The following is a 25285-nucleotide window of genomic DNA, read 5'->3' as shown; positions in this document are numbered from 1 at the left end:
TCCCCAGCATTTGGGTTATGAACTCTTGGACTATCAATTGTTAGTTCTATAATGAAAATTTGTGGGAGTATGTCATCAATATCATAAAAAAAAATGATTTTTCATATGAGTCATATTTGGTTCAAAAAATATCATCAATAGAAAATTGAGGGAGACTTTTCTATGCTATTTACTGGAGCATTTATAGAAAAACATTTGAAGTGATGAAAATCATGAGCTAGAATGAAAGCTTTGAAAAATTATAAGAGGTATTTTCAAGAGTTGTTGCAATGCTTTTTGATTCAATTGACCTTTGAAACCTTTCTTGTTATCCAACCTAATTCATGGAGTTTGAAAGGTTTGAAAATATTTTTAAATATTTAAAAAACATTTAAGATATATTTTAAAATTAATAAAATAAAAACATTTTTATTAATTAAATAATATCAAAGGCTGAACTTGAAACTTTTACCTAAGCTCTACCCATGAATAGATTTAGTTACTAATTAACAATAAATAAATTAATTAAATATCAACTAAACAAAACCCAAATATGTTAACAATAATGAAATAACTATGCATAGTTATGCATGCATGTATAACTATGCAAACATTTATACATGAGTAAGCCCCTTTTCGTCCAAATTACATACATTTGTGTCCTTGGCTCCTTAGTTTATAACTTCATCTGTAAAAGTGATCTGATGGATATCAGCCCAAATTGTAATTATAGTTGCATTTATGTTTTTTCTTTTATTATTATTACATTTCATATCAACACAGCATTACTTAATAATTACATCAATGGATACACAGATGCTAGTCACACATATCACTCTGTGGCAGATATAAATATGCATCAATTCAAAACTACATACATACTAAAGAAAGGACTTTTACTCGATTCAGTTATTCAAGGTGGCGAATCAACCAAGGTGGCAAGAGTGCATTGGTGGCGTGATGTTGTGCTGGATCACCTTCCTCCTCCCTTCCACTGCTCCTTGTTTCATAGGTGCCACTGCACATTGCATTAACTGACCTACCTTAGTACTCTACTGAGATTAGAAATGGCACCAAGTCACTGAATGACTTCAATACATGACATTTTGAGAAAATTGAGGTATTTGGAGAGATGTAGATCTGTTTCCAATCCCCCAACAGTTTTTCATTTGGAGAGAGAGAGAGAGAAAGCACCTGATGTTCAAGGACTGAATTGGCTGTGGCAGAAGCATGGAAGATGGGTCTTGGCAATTATTTTGCTGCTCCCATTGTGCCTGCTGGACAAGTGTCTTCTCCTTTTCCTTCACCTATTTTCGGCTCAACAACATTTTACTACTTATTACACAAGAAAGAAGCTGAACAGTACAGGAGCAGGATCATGGATTTCGCATTAGTGTATATAAATTCTAATTTTTACCTTCTTGGCAAGGATGTTATTCTGCTCCTGCAATGCTTTATCCTGCATATGGATGAAAAAGGTAATATGTACCATAGCTCAAGTTCATATAATATACCAAGAGCCCAAGGTAGTTACCAAGACAATATCATACACACAAAGTTGCTTTCGACACTTTTGCTTTGGTAAAAAGTAGACAAATTTTGTTTCCATGGATGTATAAAGTCATGCAAAAGTAAATTACTAAGAGACTGGTTTAGGCTTCTAATTATAGATAAGGTAAGATATTCGTATGAGCAACCATGGCATACCTTCTTCTGAAGCTCAGAAATTGATTCAAACATGAGTTGATTCTGTAAGTGAAACATTTCAAAGGCCAAGTTATTTTTTAGGCCTAAGCTGCAGAATCAAAAGCACATTATCTTCTTGAAGTGATTTTACCTTTCTTGACCGAATATGTTTAAGGGCAGAATCAAGTTGTTGCTCCAAATTTTGAAGCTCTCTAAGACTCAAATTCTCGAGATCTTCTCCCATAAAATGCCTACAAATATAAAATTTTTAGGAAAAAAAAAAAAAAAAAAACCAAGATACTTGTTTTCTCCATTTGAGGTTGAAGGTGACCAAATACATTTGAGTTTTGAAACCTTGGAATCAATTTAGTACCTTTGGTTTTTTTGTAAAACCTCCATTCTGACTTTAAGTTTTGCATGTTCCAGAGTCCAGTTTCCCTGTAAAACATATATAAATTATATGTTATTTCCTTTGGGGATACAGAATTAGTAAAAACGTGGACACAAGCAATTATATCCATTTCATAGAATGTCATCCAGCTGAATTGGCAGTCACATTTCTAAGATTACTTTCACATTGTTATCCTCATATATTTGAAATATAATAAAAGCAACTCATGTGCAAGACGGATGCAAAAACGAACGGATGCATGCATGAAAATTTTTAGAATTTGGAAATTTCTTCATTTAGGGAGGGGAGGGGGGTTTACATTTTGTTCAATTTCTTCTGCAGCAAGTTGCCTCTCTGTATAAGAATATCTTTCATACCGTTCAAGGATCCTCTCCATGCTGCACAACAGATAAAGATGATTAATGGAATTCTCAAAGCATAAAAGAATGAAAATAAAGCAATGAAAGGATTAAAAATACTTCTTTTCTTAGTAGGCAATTACAGCTCACTTCTGAGTCTATCTATCTGCTTTGCCCATAATCCGTACAAACATTTATGTGTACTGCTACTTCCTTTTTCTTTTTTGTTTATATTTACAATCTGATGTGGCAAAAATGCCATGCTAAGTCTTCAAGATTCCTTTCAATTGGCCTAAAGAGAGTGCATGCATAAGGCATTGCATCCTTACACAGTTTGATGAAGCAGAAAACACAATGGCAGAAGACTACTTCAGTGTAGAAACCATATATCAGAAAATTTTAATAGCAAGAAATTGTAAAAACTTGAATTGTTATCTCAGAAAGTGAGAATGGCAACTAAACTGGAAAAGTTTCTTGGCCAAAATAAAAACTGCTAAATTTTCTGTAAAATGAGAATAACAACCTGTAAATCACAGACCTCAATCTCCTTTTTATCGGTTAACCTTATCATCGCATATTGGTTGCATTAACTACTCATGATCTTGCCTATTATCACTTTGAACACATTCACCGCCTAAAAGTCCAAAGTTATTAGTATCCTACTTCACTAGCTAGTTTTGGATGTTCTTCCTCTTCCTTTCTTCTACCTTGCAATTCAGGAGCTATGGTGTAAAATGCTGAAGAAGCAAGTTCCAGAGTTGAAATGAAAAGAAGTAACCCCTAAGATCAGGAAAGGAACTCTACTCCCAAGTGTTTTGTTTATTAAGAATACACCTTCAACCAAAACACAAGTGAACTTTAAGGGATAGCCTTTGCTTCCGTGACTGAGTGATAAAAGTGACACCTTATAGATGAACTAAATAACTGAAAAAGAACGGAAATTAAAAAGAATGATAAGGACCCAAGCAAGATATTTGATTGAAAAAAATAACTAAGTTTAAGAGATAAGCTCCATCACCTAAGATGAATACTGTTCTTAAAGGTCAAATCTTTTTTTTTTTGAAAAGCTTAAAGGTCAAATCTTTGAAAATACTAATACTAGATTTCCTCAAACCCTCCCTTGTTGCTTTAGTTGTTGAAAAATGAAAAGCTTAACAGGAAACAATTGAAGTGTCGTAATTTAATCATTCCAACATACTTCTCATCAGGAGTTGCAATTTGGAGATCTTATAATTGATCTTACTTAGTGTAGACGCCCACCTTTCGAATCAGTTTTTCTCGATGAGCTTTCAGATAAGATAACAAAATAAAAATATAATAATAAATAAAAACAAAATTTTAATCCTAACAAAACTCTAAGATTAGGTGTTTGGATTTTGAAATAACGATAAAAAGGAATTTCTTTTTTTAAACGATGATAAACGGATGAGAGGGTATGGGGATTTTGATTTTTAAACCCTCATTCAATCCCATGCTCAACCCTTATATAAACCATCCAGCAATCACAAGAGGGACACACAGAAAGGAGGAGAGTAGTCAAAGGGAAAATTTTTCGAAGAACTTTTTGAAGGAGGTTTCGGGGGATTTATTGTTTTGATTAGAGGATTAGTTTTTTATGGGATTTTTTCAGCATTTTTCTAGAAATTTTATGAAAATTTCATAATCAAGTTGAATTTTCTAACGTAATTTGAGTTTTTAGATGATTTTTCAGCTCAAAATCTTAGTTTTTGACAAACCATTTCTAGAATTTGGAGGACAGGCCAGTTATCAATGAGTTTTTTGGCAACATTTGCCGGAAAATGATGATAAAAAATTACCTAGAGTGAGAAATAACAGAGGTAGAGAGAGAAAACAAGAAAACATTTGAAGAAAAAAGAAAATTCTTGCCTTTTATACTGATGTGAAATGACGTTGTTTTGAGATGTCAAAAGTGGACAGGATCCACGCATCGCTCAAGGTCTGACCCGACCCATAGCGCCTCGACTTGCTTACTCATTTCACTCAGCCTTTATTGAGTTGCTAAGCAGGGCCGCACACCAAGTCACTTCAGCCACGTCTGTCTCTGAAGCTGCACTTCGTTCGAGCCTAACCAAGCTGCGCCAAGGTTTCATTTTTGCTTAATTACTCTGTTTATTTATTTATTATTATTATTATTTGCTTATTTATTTATTGGTTAAATTTATATAATTTAATTATTTAATTGAACATTCTTTAGATTTCCAATGATTTTCCTAGAATGATAAAAAAATGTTGTTTTAAGAAAAATTAAAAGTATCAATTTTTTTTGACAATAAAAATTTCAAAAAAAAAAAACTCTAAGAAAAAGTTGAAAGTATCAATTTTTTTTGAAAATAAAAATTTCAAAAAAAAAAAAACAAAACACTTTAAGAAAAAATTGAAAGTATCAATTTTTCTTAAAAATAAAAATTTTTAAAAAATATTTTAAGAAAAAATTAAAAGTATCAATTTTCCTTGAAAATGAAAATTTCAAAAAAAATTTTTCAAGGAAAAGTTGAAAGTATCAATTTTTCTTGAAAAAAAAATTTTCAAAAAAGATATTTTTTGAAAAAAAATTGAGAGTATCAATTTTCTTTGAAAATAAGAATTTCAAAAGATATTTTTTGAGAAAAAGTTGAAAGTATCAATTTTTTTAAATAAAAGCATTAATTTTTTAATAAAATAGATTTAAAAAAATTTAAGTATTAATTCCTGCTTGGAAATTTTTTTAAATGTTAAATAATCTAACGATGAAATCTCTACAAGAGAAACAATAGTTTTCTTGTATACTCTTGAAATAAGAAAATTTTTTTAATTTTTTGCTAAAAGTATTGGAATCAATTAAGAATAATTTTTAATAATTAATTATCTGGTAAACTTTTTAAAGTTTAATGGATAACATGAAATCAAGCTGATACCATCTTTTGATGGGCGTTATGAGGGTATTATAACCTTTCTCACATGTAATCGTACTCTTAGACCTAGTTATGATTTCATAGACATTGAATTTACCTTTTAAAGGTACTTGAGTCAAACTTAAGATTTCTTTTTAAAACGAGATAAATTCAGTTAGGTGACCAATCGAACCTAAATAAAAAAAAGATTGGTGACGACTCCTTATGTCAATGTCTAACGATAGATTCATAAACCTAAACGTTATGATAATTTGGTGACTCAATTGAGGACGAGTCGAGAATCAAGCCAACAAATAAATTTGTGTTATTCAAAAGCCTAATAAAATTGATTTTTCAAGATATTTATTTATTTATTTTGCTTATTATGTCATTCATATGCATGTGCATAACATAAGCTCTATACCTGAGTTGTCCTTATAGGATGGAGTAAAAAACCTACGCTTTCATGAGATTTTATTACCTTTATAGTGACTAGCAAAATACTCTCACTCAAATTGAACTTTTTTTGCTTGTAACTTGTAATGGGTGAGGATTGTGGTGCCTTACTAATATGTGATAGAATATGATGTAAATAGCAATTTGAAAACTTTTAGATTTTCAACTTTAAAACCACATATAATGAATTTTAGAAATGCCTAACCTATAGAGATAGCCATCTCCTACCCTTTAGAATTGACCAAAAGCTTAGGATTCATTCCTTGTATTGTGTATAATGTTCTAATTTGTTTATTTATTTATATTTTTCCTTATCCAGTATACTAATCTTTCTTTTATTCATTTTTGCATGATTCATACTCGTATCATGAAGTTGCATAAAGAATATTTGCCTGAAAAGACAATTTTCAACAAAAAGTTTTTTCATAAATTCCACAAAATGACTGGTCTGCTCTTCATCTGTATTAGCTAATTGTGAGTCACCAAATAAGGTGAAGGTTTAGTAAAAAAAAAAATCAACAAGAAGAAAATGGAGATTGTTTACTAGTCAGCCATGTTTCCACATTGTCTAAAAAAATATCTATCCTTCTCAAATAGAATAATCTAAAAAATTTGGTTGATGTATGAAAGAAAATGGGTCCATTAAGACAAGATGATTTTTGCCAGAAACATGAACACAAAGCATACCTTTTTGCAATGAATGTTGAAAATTAATTAATTAGAGTTGCTATTCAATTTTGGGATATTTCATACAAATGTTTCATCTTTAATGAAGTTGATATGACACCAACCATCGAAGAGTATTCAACTTTGTTAGATCTGCACCTCAAGGCTCTTGATAAGATATATGTCAAGAAATACAAGTCGGATTTCCATAAGAATTTGGTGAGCATTATGGGTAACAAAGAGAGTGTGGATTTGTATATAAAGAAAAAGTAAGGGCAGGTCTATTTATCTTGAAATTTTTTCATGATTTTCTAACGCAACATGCAAACAAAGAGCAAGGGTTAGATATGTTTGCTTTAGCCATATACGGAATGGTGATCTTTCCAAAGATTCTAGGTTACATTGAAATAGCAGTGATTGACTTCTTTGAAAGTGTGATAAATGGTTGCAACCCTTCAATGGTAATATTAGCAGAGAGTATTAGATCGTTGAGTTATTATCCCCAGAACGAAGGACATTTCACAAGCTATATACAATTATTCTATTTATGGATAAAAAGTTGTTAGCGTGTAAGCAAAGTGCATTTTCAAAGCTTTATTTTAGTAATCGAGCTCCAATTAAAAAATTTTATAAAAACGAGTGGCAAAAACAAGTCTAAAAAAAAGTGGGTAGCTTTTTTACAAAAGCTGACAAGCACTAAAGTGAAATGGTTGATCCCATAGATGAATTGGAAATCCATGCTATATCAGTGTGGAGACAAGACTATGGTTCCACTTTTAAGTTTATAGGGAGCAATAAATTATGTACCATTTCTAGTGAGAACACAATTTAGGATAGAATAGTTCGTTCTCGTATCACATAAACTTTGTCAGTCAGATTTTTCTTACAGTGAGCTAAAAGCATTTTAGAAGATGAATGATGTGATTAAAGCACGAAAAAATGCCCACAAGGTGAGTCCTAGATCTTTCACTAATAAAGTCACTCATGAGTATTTGGTTTGGAGAGCAACATGAGGAAATGAAGTTGTATTCAATCCTAAAGACTTTAATAACCAACAGGAAAAAAGTTTGAAGAAATATCATCAGAATTGGAGCTTACAAAAAAAGAGTTTATGACTAAAAAAGATAAGCCAAAGTAAGAGATCCAATAGCTTCAAGAAGAGAAGGATCAATGGAAAGATCGAGTTGAAAAATAAGAAGTCAAAGTTTGCATGATTGCTAGAGAATGTAATATAGCTGTTAAAGATCTAGCAGAGCTAAACCAAGAATATAAGAGGTTATGTGTAAAGGTAAAACCAAAGAGATAACAATTGAGTTGACTGATGAGAATGAATAATTGAAGCAGAAATATGCTAAATTAGAGGAAAAAAGTACCCAGGTACAAACAAAAAATAATATGCTAAATAGTTATATAGGCAAGTTGAGACAAAGAGTGAATGAACAAGAAGACTATATTACTATATTGGTCAAAGAGCATAGAGAATTATCATACAAAGTATGGTGTGGTAAAAAGGAAAACTTGAAGAGATAGAGGCATATTGGACACTTAACAACCCGAATTTGCAAAAACGTATGTAAGGCAAAAGAAATGGTCGAAGAAGCAGAAGCACTGAAGCAAGTGGTGGTCCTAATAGAGAAAAATGGATAGCATTTGTTAGATTTCATTGAGGAGGTAAAAGATCAGTATGAACATATCAAGTAATTTTATAGTGATAATTTTAGAATGATAAATTCTATGTAAACAGAGTTCTTGAAATAAATAAAATCTTTTGGTTGAACACTGTCTTGAGGTAAAATTTTTTTGCATGCATACATTTTCATTCATTGTATTTAATAAAATAATTATCTTAAGTTTTCATGAGATAGTCATATAAGCTTGCTAATTTTAAGATATGATATTAAAAGTTCAATGATAGCTCGATTGTCAACAACTTCAGGCCAACCTACACGTCACCTGTATAATACTCGATTGCGAACAAGGCAAATGGAACAGGAATAAAGCACTCGTATGGACAAGATCGAGAAAGCTTAAGAAGAGATAAAAAGAGAGTTAACGAAGATGTTGAAATTGTTTAAAAAATTAGATAAAGGTAAAACAATAGAAAAAACCTCAATCCAAATGAAAGACAAGATATTAAGATCTTTTATACCCTTCTGGGTTTGGTCCAAACTAAGGTCAATTTTCTTAGGAGACGATCCCACATATGCCATTTTTTGAGGCATATGTTTACACCTACCCCAAAGCGCCATATCATAATTACACTAACTTAGCTTTTGGGGTAAATATATCAGACTTAATTGAGGTCCCCGATTTTGATGACTTTAAAGAGGAGAGGTTGAAAACAAAAACCTTTAAGGTAGTAGAAGAGTTAAACTCCTAACAAAAGATGAAAATTTTAGAGGAAAAAGTTCGAGCTATTAAAGGTATGGATTACTTAAGCTCTATGGATGTAGTTCAACTATGCTTAGTCCCATATGTGGTTATCCCACCAATGTTTAAAGTCCTCAAATTTAAAAAATATGATTGGACTAAATGCTCGGTAACCCATGTTACCATGTATTGTCATAAAATGGCTGTCCATGCTCATGATGAAAAACTACTGATGCATATATTTTAAAATAGTCTTACAAGCTCTACAACAAAATGGTGTGTACAATTAGACCAAGCCTGTGTCTGTTTCTAAAATGATTTGGCAAAAGCATTTATAGCCCAAAATAGATACATAATGTACTTAGCATCTAATCGCCTCTCCTTACAAAGCATGAAAAAGAAAGCTACAGTAAGTTTTAAGTAATATGCCCAAATATAAAAAGATGTTGCTTCCCAAGTTCAACCACCCTTTATAAAGAAAAAAGTAATAGTACTTGTTGTCAGTTCTCTTAAGCCTTCTTATTATGAAAAATTAATAGGAAATGCTACGAAAAACTTTGTCGACATGATTATATTAGGTAAGATGATTGAAAATGCCATTAAGAATGACAAATTAAATGGATGAGAAATGATTGGTGTAAAGAAAAAAAACCCCACCAAAAAAAAAAGGAAAAACTCATGCTATGAGTTATGTGGGCCAACAGTTCAGAGGTTACATTCCTTTTAATAACCAGCACATGTATCCAGCTCAAGTAACCTTTACGCACTACCCATATCAACCATCATACCAGAATGTTTATCGACCAATCCTTCAACCACAAACACCCAATGACATATACAATTCATTTGTCATACCCCAAGCAAAATTTATCCTTAAACCAAGTACCCAGCCAAGAAATTCAAGAAGATCGTAAAACAATAAAAAAAAAGTCACATTTGACCTGATCTCTATGCCTTTTGTAGATTTACTTCTACGGCTCATAGAGAAAAATTTGGTAGCCTGTGACCTCGTAGAGCCTATGAAACCACCTTTCCTTAAATGGTATGCTCATTGTGATTACCATTATTATAGGCCATTCCACAAAGAATTGTATTTCTTTGAAATATAAGGTACAAAGCTTGATAAAAAAAGGATTGATAAACTTTGAAGAAGAAAGGGTACTTAATGTTAATGATAATCATTTGCTAACTCACACTGGCATAACAATTAATGTCATACATAAGGATAAAGCCAACTAGATCAAAAGAAGAGTATATTAGATCAAAACCCCTTTAGCTAAGATATTTAATGCCTTATTCAAAGCAGAGATGTTGTATCTAATAGAACCATGTACTTACCATGGAGAGCATAATCCAACTCAAAGGTGTAAACACCATTAAAAAACTTCGAGGTATTCGATTGAAAATTGTGATCAATTTTGTCAAATGTTGCAACAGTTAATGGACTTATTCCAAGTTGAGTTCTATGAATATGAAATGCACTAAAAAAATATAGAGATATCCACTATCGAGCAAGTTTCAAGGCTCACCTTAAAACCAATAACAATATATTACAAGTTGCTAAAGCTAGTGGAGAGTCTATCCACCTCTAAATCAGTTACAACCTTTAAAATCTCTGATCATTTTTTGTACCAAAATAATAAGGCAGTACCATGAAAATAAAACTATGATGTTGTAATGCCATGATTAAATAGAGAAGATATGTCAAGCAATTCATATACTATAAATATAACCGATGTCGGTAACATTACTAGAAGCAAAAAGTGTTATTCTCTAAAAATGTTAGAGAATGCTAGGAAAAAGAAAATAAAAGTTAGAGAAGAAAAATAGAATAAGAAAGATTTTATGGTAGCGTCAAATCAGGAATACTAGAAACCCATTTCTAAAAAAAAGGCTTATGAGTTTCTGAGGCTAACTAAACATAATGAGTATAATATGGTGGAATAGCTGAACAAAATGCTAGCTAAGATCTAATTGTTGTCACTGTTGCTGAATTCAAAGCCTCACTGTAACACTTTATTGAAAGTATTAAATCAGACATAGTATCCCATAATGTATTTATGAAATACGTAGATAACCTTATAGGAAATCTTATAACCTTAAATTATATTACTTTTAATAATGATGATATCCTTCCAGAAGAGAGAGAAAGTACTAAAGCTCTTCATGTTACGATCAAATGTAAAAGCCACATAATGGTAAATGTTTTTATTGACAACGGCACCATGATTAATGTGATGCTTATGTCCACTCTGGCTAGGTTACTCGTTGATATGTCTTACATAAAACTTAGCCATATAGTTATCAGAGCTTTTGATGACGCCAGGCGAGAGGTGGTAAGTGATATCAAAATACAATTGTAGATTGGGCCATGTAATTTCCACATCAAGTTTCAAGTGATGGATATTTCACCATCATATAGTTATTTACTGGATATGTCGTGAATCCATATGGCAAGCACTATCCCATCCTCACTACACCAAAAAATAAAGTTTATTGTTAAGAGAAAACTAGTTTGTGTCGAAAAAAAAAGATCTACTTGTGACCCAGCCAACAAATACGCCATATATGAAAGCTATAGAAAAAGCTGTAGAATGTTTTTATAGATCCTTTGAGCTTGTTAATACAACTTATATTGGTGAAGAATCTAGGTTGTATGCACCACAATTTTTAATTGCTACCAAGATGGTTGTTAAACAGATAGTTGAGAAAGGGTGGTCTCTCGAAAGAAGACTGGGAAAGAGGTAAAAAAGAATTCATAAGCTACTAGTTGTAATCAACAACTGACTTGGGGTACAAAACTATGAAGATGGATAAAAAAAAGCTGATAAAAGACAAGAAAGAGAAAATGATGGCCAAGTTCAAAGAATAAGAGTTAAAGTCGAAAAAAATTATTATTCTTTATCTTTATGACTCTTTCTGATTAAGAGAATGTATTTATCCTAGAGATGATAACCAAAATGTGGAGCTAAAGGAATCATTCTCTGAGCTTACCATCCAAATGGTTGCAGGAGAGGCGTTTGATAGATAGGATGAAGAATTACTGGTATATCCAACCCCATAAAGTTCAAAATTAAAGAATTGAGAGATTATAAAACTGTCTATTGTCTTTGAATCTTTTCAAAAGTAATGTATTAAATAAAACTCTTGTGCTTCTACCTGAACGTACTAGGATATTTTTATGGGCCATTCATTTATTTCAATAAAAAGATCGATGTGATGCATTTTCTTTTTTTTTTTCATTCTTTAATTTTCATTCCATACATCTTGTCAACATTTCTCTTTTCTTACTTGCAGGTACCCAAACAATAAATATAAAGATATTCATGATAGTAACCTAGGGTTTGACTTCAAAAATCTAATCTCTATTGGTGAACTTGATCATGAAGAGGACTTAAATGATGACATTTTACCTCATAACCTAGTAAAATTGGTGAAACAAGAGAAACAAATTAATTGAACCTCATCAAAAAAAATATAGAATTAATAAATATGAGAGATGATAATAATAAAAAAAAAGTTAAAATAGGCACGTCGTTACCTCTAAACGATAGGTAAAGATTAAAAGAATTGTTTTATGAATATGTAAACATCTTTGCATGATCTTAACAAGACATGCCTGGACTCAGTACTAAAATAGTAGAGCATAAGCTGCCTTTAAAGCCAAAGTATAAGCTGATATAATAGAAATTAAGATGAATGAAACCTTAAATGTTATTGAAGATCAAAGAAGAAGTGAAAAAATAGTTTGATGCAAGTTTCTTAAGGATGGTTACATATCCAAAATAGATAGCAAACATAGTCCTAGTACTAAAGAAAGATAAAAAAATTTGAATGTTTGTCGATTATCGAGATTGGAAAAGGGCTAGCCTAAAGGATAACTTTTTCTTAGCTCACATTGACACTTTAGTAGACAATGCGACCAAACATTCCATATTTTTTTTATGGATGGATTTTCAAGGTATAACCAAATCAGGATGGCTAAGGATGACATGAAGAAAATTACTTTTGTAACTATGTGGGAAATATTTTGTTACAACGTGATGCCTTTCGGATTGAAAAATGCTGAGGTCACTTACCAAAGAGCTATGATAACTCTCTTTCATGACATGATGTATAAGAAAATAGCAATGTATGTGGATGATATAGTTACGAAGTTTAAAGAATGAGAAGATCATGTTGCCAAACTTCGAAAATTGTTTGAAAGGTTAAAAAAATTTTAGCTTAAATTGAATCCATCTAAATGCACATTTGGGGCTAAGACATGAAATCTATTGGGTTTTATAGTTAATGTAAAAGGAATAGAGGTGGATCCTGATAAAATTTGGCCCATTCAAGATTTGTCACCTCTATACACTTCAAAAAAGGTACAAAGATTCTTAGGGAAATTAAATTATATATATCGATTCATTTTTCAACTCACTCTTAAATGTGATCCTATTTTTAAATTCCTCCGTAAAGATAGCTCTAAAAAATGAGATGATAAATGTTAAAAAGCTTTTGACAAGATAAAAAAGTATCTGTTAAATTCGCTTATACTGATGTCACTTATTCAAGAAAAACCATTGATTCTATATTTAACAGTGAATGAAAGTTTGATGGGATGTATGTTAGGGCAACAAGATGAAACAAATAGGAAAGAGTGAGCTATTTATTATTTAACTAAGAAATTCACTTACTATAAGTCAAAGTATTCCTCATTGAAAAAATATGTTGCGCCTTAGCTTGGACGACTCGTTGGCTTAGGTAATATATGTTATACCATATCACATGGCTCATAGCAAAATTGGATCCTCTCAAATACTTTTTCAAAAAATCCTCTTTATCTAGAAGAATCGCTCAATGGCAGGTAATGCTTTTTAAATATGATATTGTCTATGTAACTCAAAAAATGATTAAAAAAAGTGCCGTAGTTGAATTTTTGACAGAATAAGCCATTGATGATTATGAGCCGATGAGGTTTGATTTTTGGATGAAGTTCCCAAGTTGATAAGGAAAAGCTTATTAAGCAATCTTGGAAAATGTACTTTGATGGAGCCATATACACTTTAGGACATGAAATTAAGGCAATCTTGATATCTTCGTAAGAAAATTATATCCCTATTACAACAAAATTGAACTTCAATTGCACTAATAATGTGACAGAATATGAAGCCTATATTATGGGCTTACAAGCTGCAATTAAAAAACATTAGAATATTAAAAGCTTATGCGAATTTAGCCTTGGTTATTTACCAATTGACAAGAGAATGGGAAATAAGGGACGTAAAGCTGATTAAGTACCCTAAGTATGTCACTGACTTGGTTAAACAATTTGAAAAGGTTCAATTTGAACACCTGCCTAGAGAAGAGAATCAAATTGCTGATGTCTAGCCATATTAGCCAATATGATCAAGTGAAGATAGATATTGAAAATTAACCCATTAAACTTGATGTGAGAGAATTCCTAGCGCATTGCTTAAATGTTGAAGATAAGGTTGATGGGAAACCTTGATATAATGACATTTTACAGTATCTAAAGAGTTAACAATACCTAAAGTAAGCAACAAAAATGATAAGATGATCATTAAGAGATTGGCCATAGGTTTCTTGCTTGATAGGAATATTTTGTATAAAAGAAATTAAGATCTTATTCTTTTAAGATGTGTGAATGTGATAGAGGCACGAAAGATCATGAACGAAGTTCATGATAGGAATTGTGAAGCTTATACAAGTGGCTATATAATGACAAGACAAATTATGAAGGCGGGTATTACTAGTTGATCATGAAAAATGAAAAATGACTACATAGATTACACTAAAAAATGTCATAAATGTCAAATCTATGCAAATAAGATACATGCCTGACCAAATGCTTTACATGTTGTAGCCCCTTCATGGCCATTTTTGATATGGGACATGGATGTTATCGGACCCATCACGCCGAAGCATTTAAATGGACGTAGGTTCATTTTTGTAATGGTTGACTATTTTACTAAATAGATTGAAGCTGTTTCATATGCTAATGTGACCCGATTGGTGATATGTAAGTTCATTAATAAAGAAGTAATATGCAGATATGGGCTTTTGAAAAGAATTCTTAGATAATGCCAAGAATCTTAATAGTAAAATGATGAAAGAGACATGCCTAGTTTAAGAGCAAGCATTATAACTCAACACTTTATCGTTCGAAAATGAATGGGACAATAAAAGCAGCTAATAAAAATGTTAAAAAGATTCTTGAAAAAATGACAGAGACCTATAAAGATTGACATGAAAAGTTACCTTTTGCTTTGCACCCCTATCGGACAACAGTACATACCAACCAGGGCAACCCCATTTTCTTTGGTTTATATGATGAAAGTCGTGTTGTTAATGAAAGTAAAAATTTCATCTTTGAGAGTCCTAAGGGAAGTCAATTTGGAATAAGCCAAATGGATTCGAAAGCATTACAAACAACTGAATTTTATTGAGAAAAAAATATTAACAGCACTATATCATGGTTAGTTATACCAAAAGAGAATGATGCAGGCACACAACAAGAAAATTCAACCTCGATGTTTTCATGAAGGAGAGCTAGTTTTGAAAAGGATTCTTTTAAATCCACATAACAATAGAGGAAAATAAATTCCAAATTGAAATAGTTTATATGTTGTCAAGAAAGTATTCTCAATAAAAGCTTTAATCTTGACAGAAATAGATGGAAAAGACTTACCCAATCTAATAAATTCATATGCTATCAAAAAGTATTTCCCTTAATAAAAATTTTAAAAAAAGGCTCAAATTCAAAACTTGTAAAAGGCGATTTAAGTTAAGAAATGATATCTAAATTGATAACATGAAAATGCAGCTTAAAAATTTAAGTCATCACTCTCATAGCACAAGGGGCAAATGTAATTTGATGAACTCGAAAGGATCTAAAACTTCAGTTGGATGGTTTTTTTAGAAAAACTCCAAGTTACTTTGATCATGATTATCTGTTAGCCCACTTAAGCCCATCCATTCACTTAATAAAATCCATTTCTTTTCATCAACACTGACCTCTTTTATTATTCTTTTTTTTTTTTTGTTTTGTTTGCCCTTTCACTTAGGTTAGAAGAAATGTGCAATTACTTTACATTTGTCATTATATTGAAATAATAATGAATGAACAAATAATGATATGAAAATTTTCTTCATTACTCTAAAAAGCTAAGAGTGGCATGGGTAAGTGAAATGCAGGCAATAGGAACTTAGTGGAATGTTAATCTCAATTTGGCTAAAACTCAAAGACAGATAACTTGATTCTTTGACCAAATGTGTTTAGAAGTTAAAATATCCATAAATAACAAGTAAAAAGAAACAAAAAAAAGCTTGAGAATCTTTTTACCATAATCAAATAAGCTCGACATCTCATGACATTTTATGCATTCCAGAAAATTAGCATTTTATAGCATTTCGTGTGTACATGTAATGAAATTTGCTTTTATAGAAAGATGTTTCGACATTACAGATGATTGAAGTTTTTAAGAATAAAGTGGCAATCATTTCAAATTTTTGATACAATCTGTACTGAGGTATTTTGACTTAGTCCAAGTTACCTATTTCAGACTTCGATTCAACCTAAGTCATTTTGCTTTTGAATTTTAGCTTATGTTAGATCCCTCTTCAGCTTAGTCCAAGTTATTTATTCCAGACTTCGGATAAATCTAGTTCATTATGTTTTAGATTTCAACCTATGCCAGATTCATCCTCGGGTCAGTTTAAGTTACTTATTTTAGGTTTTGAATTTTAGTCTATGCCAAATCTTTTTTCGATTCAATCCAAGTTACTTATTTTAGACTTCAATTCCATCCAAGTCATTTTGTTTTGGATTTCAACTTTTGCTAGATCTTTTTTCAGATTAATTTAGGTCATTTTATTTTTAGGTTTCAACTTATGTCAAATCATTCTTCGACTTCATCCAAATTATTCATTTCAGATTTCGATTCAATTTAAGTTATTTTGTTTTTGAGTTTTGACTTATGTCAAAGCCTTTTTCAACTTAGCTCGAGTTGTTGATCTAAGACTCCGATTCAATTTGAATTGTCCTATCTCCAAACTTCATATTAGTTTAGGTCATTCCATTTTCAGACTCGATTCAATCTTCACCGGTTTTTTTCTTGAATAGAGTCATGATAGATATCTACATCTTTGTATAATATCTGTTTGATAAAAAATGCAAAAAGAGGCAACTGTAGTCATCTATTTTTTGAATCAATGTTTCTCGATGAGTTTCAGATAAGATAATAAAAATAAATAAAAACAAAATTTGTCCTAATGAAACTTTAAGATCATGTGTTTGAATTCTAAAATTGTGATAAAAAAGAATTTTATTTTAAACAATGATAAACAGATGAGAGGATAAAGGGAATTTGATTTTTAAACCCTCATTCAATCATGTGCTCAACCCCTATATAAACTATCTAGCAATCATTAAAAGGACACACAGAAATGAGGAGAGTAATCAAAAGAAAAAATTTTTGAAAAACTTTATGAAGGAGGTTTTTGGGGATTTATTGTTTTGATTAAAGGATTAGTTTTTTTTTTTTAGATTTTTTCTGCATTTTTTTGAAAATTTTCTAAAAATTTCATAATTAGATTGAATTTTTCAATGTAATTTGAGTTTTTTTAATGACTTTTCAGCTAAAATCTCAATTTTTGACTGAGCATTTTCAGAATCTAAAGGACAACCCAGATACTGACAAGTTTTCCAACAACATTCCCTAAAAAACGATGACAAAAAATCACCTAGAATGAGAAACAACAAAGGTAAATAGAGAAAACAAGAAATATCTGAAAACAAAAAAGAATTCTTGCCTTTTATACCGACACAAAATGACGCCATTTTCATACATCAAAAGTGGGCAAAATCTGGGCGATAATCGAGTCATGCCAAGATTTCATTTTTGCTGAACTATTCTATTTATCTATTTATTTATTATTATTTTTTGCTTATTTATTTATTGGTTAAATTTATATCATTTATTTATTTAATTGTACATTCTTTAGATTTTAAATGATTTTCTTAAAATGTTAAAAAAAATATTTTTTTAGGAAAAACTGAAAGTATTAATTTTTCTTAAAAATAAAAATTAAAAAAAATACTTTAAGGAAAAATTGAAAGTATCAATTTTTTTTAAAAATAAAAATTTCGAAAAATACTTTAAAAAAAATTAAAAGTATCAATTTTTTTTTAAAATAAAATTTTCAAAAAATGCTTTAAGGAAACGTTAGAAGTATAAATTTTTGTTGAAAATAAAAATTTCAAAAAAAAAAAAACGTTAAGGAAAAGTTGAAAGTATCAATTTTTTTTTAAAATAAAAATTTCAAAAAATGCTTTAAGGAAAAATTGAAAGTATCAATTGTCTTTAAAAATAAAAATTTCAAAAAAAAATTTAAAGAAAAGTTAAAAGTATCAATTTTATTTGAAAATGAAATTTTCAAAAAAAAAATTTTTTTTAAAAGTTGAAAGTACCAATTTTTCTTGAAGATAAAATTTTTAAAAAAGATATTTAAAAAAAAATTGAGAATATCAATTTTTTTTAAATAAAAATTTCAAAGAATATTTTTTTGAAGAAAAGTTAAAAGTATCAATTTTTCTTAAATAAAAGCATTATTTTTTTTAATAATATAGACTTAGAAAAATTGAAGTATTAATTCCTCCTTGAAAATTTTTTTAAATGTTAAATAATCCAACGATAAAGTCTGTACAAAAGAAATAATAATTTTCTTGTATGCTCTTGAGGTGAGATGATTTTCTTAATTTTCTGTCAAATGTATTGGAATCAATTAAAAATAATTTTAAATAATTAATTATTTGATAAGATTTTTAAAATTCAATGGATAATGCGAAATTAAGCTGGTATCATTTTTTGATAAGTATTGTGGAGATGCTATAACTTTTTTCAAACGTAATCGTACTTTCGGATCTAGTTTTGATTTTGTATACATTAAATCTACCTTTTAAAGGTATTTGAGTCAAACTTAGAATTTCTTTTTAAAATGTGATAGATTTAATTAGGTGACTAATCACACATAAATAAAAAAATTGATAACGACTCCTTATATTAATGTCTAGCGATAGGTTCATAGGCTTAAACGTTATGACATTTAGATTTGCCTTGAAACATATGTTCCACAATGCCTTCTTTACATGTTAAAGGAAACTAAGATATAGCTTCTTGCATGTGGTTTCTTCAATGTTGGATTTCTCTTACAAATCAACAAGAATCAACCAAACAACCAAAAAGTTGAGCTAGCAATCACAACCACAACAATAACAACAATAATAAAAAAGTCTTATATCCCATAACTATGAGATCAGATGTATGTTAGGTCATAATTTTAAATTTTTTTACACCACTCATTTTTATAAAAAATAATCTTTTCATCTATTTCTTTAACTCTTATAGTATTTCTTATTATTTATATCCACGTTTTTGATGATTTACCTCTAGAACCTTTGATCTCTCTCAAGAAGTTCATTTCTCCTTTGAGTGGACGACCACTAAGCATAGAAATTTTCTATAGAAAATGGCATTTGTTAATAGAATGCAAAAGCTACAGCAAATTTGTTAACATCAAGCTTTTACGGTCTTACAGAAACATAGAGCGTACTTTTTTGAGTTCTTTATGAGGTCTCATTAAGAACTTTAGATCAATCAAACTACCTAAACCATATCTTGAGATCTGAACAACTAATCCATACATGATCTCCATGGATGCTGAATTTTGAAAAATAGATAGTTAACAAGTTTTGAGCTTTGAGCAAATTTTCCAATTACTTTGTTTAACAAAGAATAAATCCTAACTGATTGTGGCTGAGCAAAACAAAAAAAAAAAAAAAAATTACAGTAGCTGATTACATGAAACTAACCTGCTGTTGTAATTTAAACATTTAGGGACTCAACTGTAGCTTTCAGGTTCTTATTTGTCATTAGTGACAACATCAGTTATTAGTTAACCTCATACCAGTTTGTAAGTTTGATTCTTTAATTGGAACATTGAGAGAATATAACATGATATGATATGATATATATATATATATATCTAATATCATATCATATCATATATATATCTAATATCATATCATATCATATTATATTATATCCTCACAAAATCTTAATATGAGATTGAGACATTACAGCTTTCATGTGATTAAAGCCAGCAAATGAAGTCTCTGTTAAGTATAAGACATCTAGCAAAACTTTGGCCGACGTATGCTACCAGTCACACAAAGATGAACTGTAGCTTCAAAAGGCAAAAGACCGAGCCGCTTATTAGATAGTGTTTAGTAGACAGCTGTCAATGGGGTAAAAAACACTGGCCTTAGAGTTTAAAGACACAAATTTTACTTTAAAAAAAAAAAAGAACTAAAAGAAAAAGACATAGCATTTGCACAATGCCATGTGCTACTACATTGCTAAAGTTACGCCCATTAAAGCAGCATAGAATAAAACATTATTCATCCTTAGGATCGAACTCAAATATTGTCCAAAGACAAATATCTATATACGATGCTTACCCTGAATCCGAATAACATAGAGATTGGTTTAGATTCTTAAATGATATTCTACAAATTATTAAATTATCATTTATAAACAAATAAGATTGTTAATTACATCATTTAATTAAATAAAATAAGTTAAGAGTGTTTTTTTCCTCATTTTGCGTACATTTTTAAGACTTAAAAAGGGTTTGGTTCACTTATATTAACATAATCAAGTCATAATCTCTATAACAAATTAATCATATCATAATCTCTATAATTTTTTATACAATTACAAAAATTACATTAATAATTTAAAAGATGACACTTGGTTCAACATTAATACGGCAATAAAACTACCAAAGTAGATTGTAATCAAATTCCCTTAGTTGCTTAGGTGATGACCATTTAACTTAAAAAGTTGGAAACTAAAATGCCTTCTAAACCAATGGAACAAATCTCTTCTCCTTTTCTCCCTAACTGTTTTATCCAAGCCACTTGCACCAGCCTAAATCTTACTAGAAAAGTGGTTAGTTCACCTCTGCCGACTCAATATTTTTATATTAGCTTTGCCTTTTTGAATTTTTCATAATTTTCTTACCAAAAATATCTGTGCATTAGTTAATATTTACTCATGAAAAGTTACAATTATAAAGATGATCAAGCTAAATGATCTTTCGTGGAATGAACTTAGATCGTTAATAGTGATTAGATCATTACTTTACAGGATGATTTAACTTTTATTTAAAAATATGAAAATGTTTCATAACAAAAATAGAGTAATATATAAAATTAAATATTGATATCACCATTTTAATGTATGAAGTAAAAATTTGATTCCTCTCAAACTTTTAATTATTTTATGTTATAAGTTTTTATTTTTTAAATAATATTAATTGAACCAAACTTCCAAATAAATTGTATTCTTTTTATTTTTTAATGTTTATATCATATATTATTGTTTTTTATTATATGACTTTGATAAATCTAATTCAAATTCTTTTACCTAATTTATTTTATAAAAATTAGTTTACTTATCAAGGAAACCAGGCCATGGGAGTTATGAAAAGAGCCGGAAGAGATAGATCAGTTAAAAGAAAAGACCGGACAAGGGGACCTGTGCATGTGTACAGGGAAGCCAACACCTTTGCAGATTCGTTGGCTAAAATGGGAGTTGAAGCTACAGGGAGTTGAAAGAACTGAGGTGTAGGGGAGTTTGTATGTACTTTGATTGCAGAAACGTATCAGGAGAATATGGCAACAGCTGTTAAGCTGCGCGTCCGAAACATGTACTGCTGAATTGCATTAATAAAATGAATGGCTGAAAAAAAAAATTATCATTATATCTACTTTTATATTTGTTGATTTAGTAGGTTAATTATATATCATATTATGGAGGAAGATATTTATAATATTTTATAAATTGTTATATATATTCAAAATAATATTAAAATTAACTCACGTAATTATTATATTATGATTATTTAGGTAATTTCAAATAAAATATTATTTTATTCATAATAATATCAAATATAGTGATTTTTCAAGCCTGTAAATTAATGATTATTAATTAAGTAAAGTAATTTTCAATCATGAGTAATAAGATCATATTGGTAATTAAATTCTCATGATGATTATGAATGATATCAAACATTAATGTAAAGAAAGAAACAACAGAAAATTTTGATTGAGAATAATTTTCAAAATGTGAAATTTGTATTATTTAAACATTATATTAACAAAATAGGTTTCTAATATTTAATTTAATCATTAACAATATATGAACTTTTTGTTTTTTAACTTAATCTTGTTTTATAAAATTAAAGTTTTGTACTTTTATTTTATTATAAAAATTATATTTTTTATATTAAAAAAGCCAGTGAAATTTTTAAACACCGTGTTGCCACATATCTCTTTATGATATATTAAAAAGAAAAAAAATTAATATAATTAATAAAATATACATGACAATTTTGTAAGATTATTTTTTAATTTTAAAAACAGCTATGAATAAAAATGGACTCTTCAAATATACCTTTCACTTCTTGCTTTCAAAATCAAAATAAAATAAAATAAAATAAGCAAAGTAAATAGTTCAAGAAAAACAAAAGTAAACAAGTAAAATGTCAAACTAAAATGCTACTCAAATACATTTTTTTAGACTTATCATAAAAATAATTTCTTTCTCGGTTTTTCAAAAGGTAGATCACCATCCAAGAAATATGGTTTTTTTTTTTTTTTTTGTCAATCAAGAAATATGTTGGCTATTTTTATATTCTTTGTAAATCTTAAGTTTGAACTTTAACAGTTAGTTCAAACTTCAGCTAGAGCAGATAGCTGAGCTTAATTGCTAGAAAGCCAATAAGCTTAGGGTAGCCTCTGTATCCCTAATAAGTCCTCACCATATAAAAAAAAAATTTTTTGAATCAATTTTGGGGCATAAACCATTAAAATTAAAGTAGTAGGCTAGCTCTAACTAACTTAGCATTCCATCCAAACTCTTTTGTGTTTTAGTACTCCTCCACTCTTCTTAATTCCCTCTCTATATTTTCTTAACCTTGAATATCATTTTTACATGAATAACATGCTTTAGAGTGGATATAAAGACTCAAAATCTAAATGTTATTTTTGAAAACAAAAGTAATTTAACAATCAAACTTTTCTTTCCCCTTTCAAAAAATGTTAAAACATAAAAACAAAAACGATACCAAACAATCATTCATGAAACTCTCATTATGCATAAGTTGATAACCATAAGTGTTTGCCCAAAGAAATAATACCAAACTTTCCCTAGACTCCTAGTATTATCTGTAGTACAAGAAATGCATACTTCAAAGTTCGATTCAAGTGTCCTAGTTATATGTTATATGTTATATGTAAAATTTACATGGAAGCAGCTGTCATGTTAAACATAGCAGTGTTAAGACCTGAGGTCCCCCCCCCACTTCACTTCACCAGTTGGAAGCTGATAAAACTATCATTGGTTTCAACTATTTCTTGTTTAATGTGCCAACTGTTTGTTTTCCCAAAAAAGAAAATTCTCTAGTTTTTTTATTGTTTTTTTTTTGGATATAGTAAGTACTTAAATTGTTTATCAGAGTTTATCCAACAATTGAAAAGTCTCAAGAAAATTTCTTCTTGAAGCTTTGTTCAAACATACAAAGATAAGACAGCACCTCAAACAAGAACACTGAGGTTGTATCCTATCATATCATATCATCAAACATCTCTTCTTGCCAGTAAATATGATACCCGTGTGTTCTTTTGACTATGTTTTTTACAGTTTATTACCAAAACAAAGACTTCTTACCACCTGTTTTTATTTCTTCTGAATTGTTTCTCTTTTGTTATTGACAGTCCAAAAATGCAAAAGATATATAAATTTAATCAATCAGATTTCTAAGACAAGTTGTTTACAATAGCATTCATCCAACAACAAGCAAAGAAAGGAAAAATAAAATATGTTAAGAATCCATAAGAAAAAGTGAAAACAAATAAGGAAAAAAAAAAACGAAAAATGAAGAAATAGTATTAAATTAAGAAAGATCGTACCAGGAATCTGTTGAGTATTCAGAGAGCTTCCCTTTATTTGAGAAGACAAGCAGAGCAACCTCAGCATCACAAAGGACAGAGATCTCATGGGCTTTCTTCAACAAACCTGACCTTCTCTTTGAAAAAGTCACTTGCCTGTTGATTTTGTTCTCTATTCTCTTCAGCTGAACCCTACCCCTCCCCATGCTGATGATACCCTTCCTTCCTTCCTTCCTTCCTCCCCTATATTGAGAATTCGATCCTTAATATAATAACAAACTCAAAACACCCAGAAAGCAAGAAACTGACAGTGAGTTCGAAGAGAAAGAACAAAAGGGTTGCTATCACTTTCTCCGGGTATCTTTTATCGAAAAAAATATGGTTTCCTTATTATCTCTTTCGGCTGCTGGCAATGCTCTTTAACAGGAGGAATTAGAGAGTGTATATATACATAGTTGGTACATATATCATATATATATATAACTATGCTCTTTAACAGGAGGAATTAGTGAGTGTATATATACATCGTTGGTACATATATTATATATAGAAAATACGGAATCCACTTTGAAGAAAGAAAGGCAGATTGGATGTAGAAAATGGGTGGTATTGAAAAACAAGAATGGTTTCGTCAAAACTGTTGTCGAACTCCCATTGGCTTAAACCCCTGCAACGGTGGTTGTTGTCTGCCCTCTAGGCCGCATGGTTTTGACATTTTGTCCCTGCTTTCTAACTCATTTTATTGCTGGCCCAGTGTACGGAAATGGAATTTTTTCTTCTCCTTCAAGTTACCACTCTAGATTTTATTATAATTTAGTCTCTTCCACAAACAATTTTTTATAACAAATTATTGAATTTAAAATCTTATTCAAATATTACCCCAAAAAAAAAAAAATAAAACTCTAATGAAGAACTTATTTTCTTACCAACTAAATCAACCTCATGCGAGTATTATTAAACTAAATGTTACAAGTATTAATTCATGTTTTTTACATTACAAAACATATTTTTTTATAATATTAGTGCAACACCCTTAATCACATCATAAAAATATGAATAAATGATATATATATAAATTTAAATTTATGTTTATAAAATATTTTTATAAGATAAAATCATAAAATTTTTAGATTAAAATATAAAATATTTAGTAAGTTGGATGTAAATTTTTATAAATAATATAAAAAAAATCATTAGTCGAATAAAAGTTAAGTATTATATTATAAGAGTTACTTTGAAATATTGAAAAAATTAAGTATTACACGATAAAAATCACATTTAAAATCTTAATATCTTGTGTGATTTTGATTCTACAAATCTATGTATATTTTATGTTAGGTCTAAAAGAAACAACAAATTTTGTTGAATTTGACGTGAACGTCAAATTTTAATGAAAAAATTATAATACTTCTAATTTCAAATTAAAAGAATATAAAAATATAATGTGATATATATATAAATTTAAATT

At 29.6% G+C, this 25285-nt stretch overlaps 1 protein-coding gene across 1 annotated transcript; it reads right to left on the bottom strand.

The window, feature by feature from the left end:
- Positions 1-692: 692 nt before the first annotated feature.
- AGL8 (AGAMOUS-like 8) lies at positions 693-24262 on the bottom strand. The gene is made up of 8 exons (XM_022881724.2): positions 23839-24262; positions 2376-2454; positions 2039-2103; positions 1817-1916; positions 1687-1728; positions 1397-1438; positions 1174-1286; positions 693-997 (listed from the first exon to the last, which is right to left on the bottom strand). The coding sequence occupies exons 1-8, from the start codon at positions 24021-24023 to the stop codon at positions 889-891; spliced, it is 735 nt and encodes a 244-aa protein (XP_022737459.1). The 5' UTR covers positions 24024-24262; the 3' UTR covers positions 693-888.
- Positions 24263-25285: the final 1023 nt, after the last annotated feature.

Source organism: Durio zibethinus, chromosome 11, assembly GCF_047325235.1.
Source record: "Durio zibethinus cultivar Kanyao isolate XHJ-2024 chromosome 11, ASM4732523v1, whole genome shotgun sequence".
In the NCBI taxonomy this organism is placed as follows: domain Eukaryota; kingdom Viridiplantae; phylum Streptophyta; class Magnoliopsida; order Malvales; family Malvaceae; genus Durio; species Durio zibethinus.
The sequence above is the reverse complement of the archived record's forward strand: the minus strand, read 5'-3'. Positions and strand labels throughout refer to the sequence as shown.